The sequence below is a fragment of the Carassius gibelio genome, chromosome A22, assembly GCF_023724105.1.
Source record: "Carassius gibelio isolate Cgi1373 ecotype wild population from Czech Republic chromosome A22, carGib1.2-hapl.c, whole genome shotgun sequence".
NCBI classification, from domain to species: Eukaryota; Metazoa; Chordata; class Actinopteri; order Cypriniformes; family Cyprinidae; genus Carassius; species Carassius gibelio.
The window spans coordinates 17,737,332-17,746,795 of NC_068392.1; the positions used below are offsets into that span (position 1 = coordinate 17,737,332).

The window sequence follows — 9,464 nt, forward strand, 5'->3', positions numbered from 1 at the left end:
AGAGTACACACACATATATTGTGTAAACACAGACTATTATTTTGGATGCAATTAATCGCGGTTAACTGCTTTGACAGCATTGATATATATATAAAGCTCTAGTAAATGTTTCTGGAGGGTGTTATGGAGTATCAGAAAGACTGTTCTTTCACATGCTGTGAACAAACTCTCAGTGTTGTTCTTGAATGGCTAAAGAGCTGGTTGTTATGCCCGACTCTGTCCTCAAGCAGAGCAGTTTAGAAGTGTGGGCACAGTGGAGATGGAAATGCATCCACTTAGTGTAAATAATTAATCAAGGTCTTTTACAGTAAAGCGGCGCCGGTGGATTCAGGTGGAGGGTCTGTACTGTTAAAGCAGACCTGAGCTTCAGTGCTGGACCAATCGATTTGCACTGCAGTACAGTGGAGAGAGGATTTCCTGATGTCAGTTTCATGGCTACTTCAATGCAGATTACTCCATTAACGACATTAGAAATACAGCTGTGATTATAGCGTTAATGGAGTACATTCATTATATAAAAATAATCTGATAAAACAATACCTCATATCTATTGATATAAAATATGCACAAAATGCTTATAATTAAAAAAAAATACATATGAAAATAAACAATAAATATGTATATTAGTATTTTTTACACATTAACACTATGAATAATAGTTATAATAATTTTAATTTAAAGAAAAATATAATAATAATAATAATAATAATAATAATAATAATAATAATAATAATAATAATAATAATAATATATGACCTGTTTTTAAAAGGGATATAAAAATAAACATTAAAATGTTTAACCTTTTTTTTTTTTTTTTTTTTTTTTTTTTTTGGACATTTATATATACAATATATATCTTTATTTAAGGCTTTTCTCACCAAATACTGACATGTGATAAACAACATCATTAATTCTGAAATGACTGCAAGCCATAATTATAATTAGGGTAATTATTGCTAATAAATAAATAAAGATGTGAAGTGTGAAGAAGAAAAAATAAATAAAAATAAAATACAGCTATGACAATATATTCTTGGAACTGTTCATTTCAATTTCGCCTGCTGAGAGGAAATAAATCATTTAGTGTATGTGGAGTCCTGTTATAGATTATAATTATAAGGCATGGATTTGATCTTAGCGTTTGAAATCAGAGCTGGGAGAAACGGCGGAGCAGGAGATATTTTAAGAACACAATCACTTTCACGTCACTGGATATGGAAGTCTATTCTAAGAAACAGGAGTATATTTAGACCGTAAAATGCTGCATATCAAAGTATGCAATGCGACAAATACAACGGTGACTAAGTTTAACATCCCACTGATTATGCACGAGATGCTCTGGTCTCACAGCAGTAAGATGGGTGAGAGGGCACGTGTTTGGTCCTGGCTTACATGTGTGCAGAGAGAAGTGTTTCTGGTCTGCACTGGTGGCTCCGGCGTCTCCGGCGTCTCCTTCTCCAAGCAGGTACTGGATGGAGTGAAGCTGGAAGCAAGGATCTGACAGCAGCACAGATGCAGCCCTTGAGATCCTGCAAGACAACAGAAGGAGGATGTTCAGGATGTTAGCAGGGTGCTGCCATGTGTTTGTTTAGGTGTCATGTGAACTGGATATAAAAGTATTAGGATGCTGCCCTGAGATGGACATTTGGAGATGTAGGCAGACACCAAATTATGAAGAAAAAAAAGTGGTCTGGGGTTTAAAAATGCTTTTTGGTCTACAGGCTTCTTTCATTTCAGAAATAATATTTTAAAAAAGACTTTTTTTGCAAGTCCTCCTTGAATCACTGTTACCACTCAAGGGTCAGTTGAAGCTAAAACTTTCTTTATTTTGATAAGTCAGGACTCGAACTCTGGATGCCCCAAGTGCTTTTAACCATATGTCAGAGTGCTACGGCTCTGACAGAGTCATTTTTTAACAAATCTCTAACCCTACGTTGTAACAGTGAAGCTTGACTTCGCAAACACCACTAAAAATGACAAAGAGAGAGACAGGAGTCACAGACATTGTTCGTTGGAGCGCAGCTGTCAGGTTGAAAGAGAACAGAGTCGTTCCTGTCACACACAACCTATGTGACGAGGTCAACACACTTCCAGAAAATAAACACATCTCGCTTCTTCAGAAGGAAATAAACCCTATTTGCACATCTGGACACATCAGATGAAGACAAGACGTTGAGCTGATCTACTTTTGAGTTCAAACTGAAATAGTGTTGCTTTGTTCATCATACCCCACAAAAAAAAAAACAAAAAAAAAAACAAAAAAAAAAACAAGCACCACTGGGAGATGATTTATGGAGTTTCAGCCCTAGCGACCGAGCATTAAAACCTGAGCAGAGCTTTCCTGCAACCCCGGTGCACCTGCTGTGTACATCTAACCCTCACTGATCAATTTTTCATGTGTGTTTTTCCGACCGCATACACCCACTCACATACAATTCCTCATGATGCAAGCTAAGGAAAAAGGACTTCCTTTAATAATGCACTATGGAGTTTCTTTCCTTCTGCTGCTTGAAATGATTGGTTTGAAAGTGAGCAGCATGTACAGGTACATAGAGAGGAGACAGAAAAAGCAACAGAACAGAGCATATATTAGTCCTGCAGTCCAGTTTTGGAGGGAAAAAAATGTCTGCCACCAAGTCAGATCCAAATAAATAATAGAAAATAACCAAACATTAAGTATTCAAACCAACTTTGTCTGAATTGAAATCATTGCTCTAAGATTCTGTTCACAAAAAAATGCATAAGTAAGAAAAAAGCGAAAAAACCCATGCAAAACTAAAATGACAAACCAAACAAAACTGCCCCCCCCCCCCCAAAAAAAAGTCAAAGTCAAACAAAACCCAAACAAAGCTCCAACAAAGAAAATCCAATGACAAAACACAAAACCAAACTTAACCAACCCCCGCCCCCCAAAAAACAAACAAAACAAACCGAACCCGCCCCCCAAACAAACAAAACAAAAACAAAACACACCAAACCCCAAAAAAACTAAACCCAAAACATAGGACAATGTCAAAAAAAAAAAAAATCTAACAAAACCAAAGCCAATCAAAACATAAAAACCAAATCGACCCCCCCCTCCCCCAAACAACAAACCAAACATCAAAAAAACTATACCCAAAACAAAGGACAAAGTCAACAAACAAAACAAAAGAAAATTCAAACAAAACCAAAGCCAATCAAAACACAAAACCAAATCATGCCAACCGTAGACAAAAAACAACTAAAACATAACTCAAATTAAAAAAAAAAACTAACCCAAGTTAACCCTTTGAAGTCGATTAACGCATATATGCGTTTTGAGTCATTTTCTCCTGATAACCCCGAAAATAACTTAAATTACACTCTCAGTTTTAATCGTACAGATAAGAGCAATACATCAATCGAATCTGTAAAGGGCCTACTTTTTTTTGGATACAGACATAATAACAAAAATCCTTTGTGCACTTATAAAATAAAGATAACAAACAAGGTGCGCGGTCTGCAGCCTTTGTGTGCTCTGATCTTCATTTACAAACACGTCATTAAAATGAACTGTAACTCCGTGAATACTCAACGAAGAGACATGAGAGATATATCTATAGAAAGCCTGAAATGTCTACTTTTAAACTAAACCGAACCTGCCGAAAACCAATATTCTGAGATGAAGTAATCCATATCAAAACAACGCGATGTCTATTTTTTATGTCTCCCGTCATTATATCTAATGTGACCACGCCCCCGCGCTGAACGCTCTATTCAGATTCAAACTGAAGCGCGCGGCTTGAAAACGCCCATACAGAAGAAAAAGCAGCCAGACTGTTCTTCAAGCTTTTATTTTATTTTACTGTTTGTTACCAAGAAAAAAAAAAAAAAAAAATATATATATATATATATATATATATATAAAATATATATATATATATATATATATATATATATATATATATAAAAAATATATATATATATATATATATATATATATATATATATATATATATATATATATCATTTGCTGAAAATCTGTAATCGGTGTGAATCAGGGAGAGTGGGGAGTTCTGTTTTACTTTTTAAAATAATATAATATATGTTTGCACATCTTGCCTAACTGACACATCTTACCCCATGCTCTAAAATCTTGTGTCAGAAAATGGTCTTCCATAAATGGTGGAACAAGAGCAAACCTTTTTGGACTTCCATCCTTGGAGACAAACTCTTGAGCAAATATTCTTGTGCTCACATGCAAACACACCCAGCTGGCTGCCGTGTTTACAAGACGTGGCTGGCTGTCAGGCTAAGTTAGCAATACAGTACCCATGCAGAATGACAGGGCTGGATGGGCAACGACACTCAAACAACAGAGGTCTAGTAAACAAATTAAATCACACACAAGATCAGTGCCCACACAGCCTGCACCTGGCAGCCCTCCTGCTGCGACTGTGCCAGCGGTCTCAAACCAACGGCCTTTCAAACACTCATTTTCCATCACCAAAATGAACACAGACAAATAGATAACAATAAAAGTGTAAAAAGTGTACATTGTTTTTGTACTGACAAATTTAATGGTGCTGTTTGTGTGTAGTAACCACAGGAAAAAAACTTGGGGTTTCTATTAAACAAAGAAATCTTTCATAAAATACAGATGTTTTAGTTACCCATTAGAGCTGAAATTATGAGATGGCATAAAAAATTGTGAACAAATATTTTTGTTGTCGAATAGTTATTTGATCTAATGCAAGGGCCTGCAATGTAGGGGGCCTAATATTGTTTGACCAGTGCAGCGCTGTAGCGCAGGACTAATTCAACCCTCACAGCTACAATCCAACAGAAGAAGTTCAAACGAAACAGAACCAGTAGAGTGATACACTCACCACAAAAATATTTTTCGTTCTGTGGATAAGTTTCATATACACAAGCAGCGCTTTACTGTTAATGAACATGTTTAGGTAAATATATGCGTATGTGTTGCGCACTTTCCTTTCATTAACAAAATAAATTAAACAAACATGACAGTGGTGAGAAAACAGCAGATAAGAAAACATCTGATCACAGCAACTCAATATTTCGTCAAATTGCTAAAACTTAAAAATCGATCAAAGCCCAATGATTCATTGTTGAAATAACTGATGATTAGTCAAATAATCACTCTAATAATTGTTAATCGATTAACATAATAATTGTTTGTTGCAGCTCTAAATATATTTAACTTTATTGTTTATTCTTTGCAAGTACCGCCCATTTAGGGAGCGAGAGACAATCTAACTAGTCAAGACTATGACAGTAGACTGATATAAAATCATTATTTAATTGTTTTTAGTTAGCTCTAGGGCTTCAAGGCTGCTATTTTTTTTTTTTTTTTACCTTTAAGTAATAAGTCATTGCTTACCTTACTGTATGTAAATAACTAAATGCCAGTTAGCGACAGAACTAGATCAATGACATCTAGTAATTACTGAAACCTTTGAACTGATCTATAAACAAGATGTTTTTTCTATTAAGTGACTTTTCAGACAAAACAATGCAAGCTATTTTGCTTATTATTATTCTCGCCAATAAAAATAGCTTTGTTTCAATGCTTTGAAATACTGTTGGATTTCTATGTTAGCAAAAACAGGTACATTGGGGAGTAGCCTACATTTGAGCAGGGAAACCTTACAGTGCTGCTGTACAAAATGTCAGAAATCTGGAAATGCAGCTTGTCTAATAGAATTAATGGACAAAAAGTATACAAAAAGTATAAATCACATTAAAAGGATAGTTCACCCAAGAATGAAAATTTCCAGTTAATTGACTGCCCCTCCGGCCATCCAAGAAGATCTAAAAGCAAATAAATAAATACATACATTATGGGGGACTATATTTATTTATATATAAAAATATATTGCACCATTTAAGAATTGGAATCGGGTTGTAAAACATCCCAGTAAGACAGCAGGTGTCTCTCCTGTAAACAGGAGAGGCTATTTGTGGCGTCTGTGGCCCCCAACAGACAGACAATGACTCACTGGCCCATCTCTAAGACTCTACTTCAGTCCTGCCTCTCCCAAGCACAGCGGGGCTGACAGATGAGCGTGGGGGAGGCTCTTGGAACTGCTACCATCACTACACACACAGCTCACGATTCTCTCACATCCTTCAAAATCATGCCCGGATCCACTCAAACTACACTTGGCATGCTGGATAATTAGGGCTGGTCGCAGAGCTTACAAGGGGCCATTTGGTGAAAGGGACTGTATGGTTGTATACAGACTAAAGGATGAAAACTAATGCGAAAGTGTAGTGTTTTTCAATGAATTATAAAAAAAAAGTAAAACAAACTAAACACTATACTGTCTAAGCTGTAGTATTTGTCCTAAATAGTGAAAATGGTTAATTTGGGTCAAAATTGGGTTTCTTTTTTGATGATTAAGCACACAGGAGTTGCAAAGAAGACTAAAAAAGCAGAGAAAAAAAAATACTGGAATTAGCCATTCACTAGGTCCTTTTAACACATTATACAATGATAAATCTATAGTTAGTAGTAGTAGTAGTAGTAGTTTTGCAACTGAGAAACAACCGATGTAATGCATTGATCATTGGAGATAAATGGAATAGAACCAGAAATAGGTGGTCTAAATATGATTTGGTGCCATTAACAATGATAACTGGTTGGCGAATCACTGTCAAATCCAATAATTAGTACTTTGTCAAAAGCACTCATTGAAAAAGCACCATCTCATTATCTTGTAAACACAGCTTCGTTTCCAGGCAGACTGGTACACTTCAGACTGAAACAGATTAGTTTAGAAGCCCTTGCATTCTTGTGAGCAATATGTTTGAGACGGTCAGTGAACAGACTGTAGGCGTCTAAGGCTGAGACTAGCATGAAACATGTCAGAACATGTGCACTACCCGCTAGGACACGTCTCCGACCCACATATTCTTTATTCAAGGGTTTTCATTTTCACTTTTTTGAAATAATATACTCAATTCAGTGTATAGAACCGATGAACTGTGACACTGATCTGAATGTATACTAAAAGAACCTAGTGATTCTTGAGATGCTACATATACATCCACACAAAACAGACATTCATATAACTATAAAATGGTCCATGAACTCTGCTCCGACAGCAGCACTGTGCTTTATTGTGCTCAGGAATGAGAACGCAGACAACAAAAGAGGCAATTTAGAAGCAATGTCTCAAATCGTTCTCCTTAGGTTTGTTCCTCTGCATGAAGTCGGGTTTGTACATTTGTAGAGTACGGCACAACAGCCTGCAACAATTTTCTTTTTGTGTTAATGAATTGTCTGGCTGCAGTTCGGTTTTTCCTCACAAAACCATCTTAAATTGCAGATTGAGCTGCATTCACGCTGCATCTCGGCAATAAGGCAACATCCCATCTAATTGCCCGAGATCAAAAGAGACGTGCAGAAGAAGTTATATTTCCCAAGTCCGTAGATGCTTATTGATGCTTAGTCCTGGTTGACTTGAGGTGAAAAAAAAAAAGTTATTCTCAGCAGTTCTTTAGACCACTGGAAAAAGACTTCATGAACAAGTGCAAATCTGATTATGTGGAATTATGTGGAAAACAATCAAGGGTGGTCGAATCCACCAGTCTCCCAAAGTATGCCATTATCGCTTTTGTGCTAGGCACTTAAAATACATGATAAAATACATAGTACTTAAATACATACAATGGTGTGTAAGTTATTCTTTAGAAGAGAACAATGTTGTGTCACATGTCAAATCATAAAAGCGATTTCCAAATTTGTGAGCACTTCTTAGCCGCAATAAACTTCCTCTTACTAGGGCTGTGCAAAAAATCGAATGCGATTTTCATGCACATCTCATCAGTAAAGACGCTCCTGTAATTAGAAGTATATCTCCAGCACGTGTGTTCAGATCAGGGTTGCCAGGTTTTCACAACAAATCCTGCCCAGTTGCTTCTCAAAACTAGTCCAAAACTAGCCAAAATCGCGTTTCCAGGAGGTTCCCCGATAAAAAAAATGCTTTGCGGGGTTAAATTTTAAGTTTTATGGCATGGTTGCCTCGGTAAAATTCGCATTTTAGTTGCTAAATATCACGTTATTGGTATTGTCGCTTCGACCCGCGGACATGAAAAACAACCGCAGACTTGACAACATCGGTTAGCATTTACTACACCGAGCCGTAATTCACTGACAATCTGCACTAAATCGATTTTAAAATCGGTGGTGATTCTTTGTCGATTTTGAAAGCGATTTTGTGTTAGCTGTCGGTAGACTACGGCTCTGTGTAGTAGCTGCCACTCCACCTGAACCAGTGTTGCCAAGTCTGCGGGTGTTTTCCATGTCCGCGGTTCGAAGCAACCCCAACACCAATAACGTGACATTTAGCCCCTAAATTGTGAATTTTCCCAAGACAACCAGGCCAAAAAAAAAAAAAATTATATTTTAACCCCGGGAAGCATTTTTTTTTTTAAATCTGGGAACCTCCTGGAATCGCGATTAGTTTTGGACTAGTTTTGAGAAGCAACAGGGCAGGATTTGTTGTGAAAACCTGGCAACCCTGATCTGAACACACGTGCTGGAGATAATACTTCTAATTAAAGGAGCGTCTTTACTGATGAGATGTGCATGAAAATCGCATTCAATTTTTTGCACAGCCCTACCTCTTACTCTACAAAACAAAGCTTTTCTTGGGCACATTCATGAAAATTCACCTTGTCTATCCTCAATGATCGACTACCCAGCCATTGAGAACCAATTGTCTGTCTGTCTTGAATACATCAGCAGACACTATGAGGTATTTTACCATCACAAAAACACCTTGTAGAGCATCTATCAACCACTGAGGGCTGCTTTCATTGAATAACCTGTCAGAAGCCATGCATGCGTGTCACATTTTAACAGCTCTTATCTTTAAGAAAATGGTATCAGAACACTCTTGGGAAGATCAACACTCTGTATCTGGGGTCATCTAAAACTTCATGGCGCTCAGCAGTTTGAAAGTGCTTTCTAAGGTGTTTCTGAAAGCAGATGGATATGTCATTCTGAAGAGAGCGCAGAAAAGACGTCAGCAGGGAGGCCATAATAAGAAGTTTGATGCATCGCTGGTTCTTGGGTCAAAGTTATCAAAAGGTGCAAAGCAACTTCCTGCACAAATTGATGGTTGTCTGGAAACATATGCAGGAGAGAGTAGGCTATTAACCTTAGGGTCCCTCTAGCTATCTTCCTTCATGTTTCCTTCACTTCCAGAGCATTGTTTTTGAAAAATGAGCAAGCTTAGAGCCAGGAAACCAATTTTCCAGAACAATGCTACATCGGGGGACTTTTGACAGTGAGCAACTTCGACTGAGTCTTTGCTAAACACTCCATGAAATATTTCGCCTGAGGAAGAGTGACAGGAAACCTGTCGAAAATGAGGGCCTCGGCAATCAGTCATAGATATGAAACTGGTGAAGATGATGAGAAGTAATAGATTTTGGATTAGAAGGAGAAGTGTGTGCGTGTAGGACTACTT

General features: G+C 37.2%; 1 protein-coding gene across 2 annotated transcripts in view; it reads right to left on the minus strand.

Annotated features, from left to right (window-relative positions):
- LOC127943023 (E3 ubiquitin-protein ligase RNF123) overlaps positions 1-9,464 on the minus strand; it is a 114,872-nt gene that overhangs the window by 32,231 nt on the left and 73,177 nt on the right. For both annotated transcript variants that reach the window (XM_052539113.1, XM_052539112.1), the window contains exon 36: positions 1,393-1,529. In XM_052539113.1, coding sequence (XP_052395073.1) covers positions 1,393-1,529 — 137 coding nt within the window. The remainder of the gene's footprint in view (positions 1-1,392; positions 1,530-9,464) is intronic.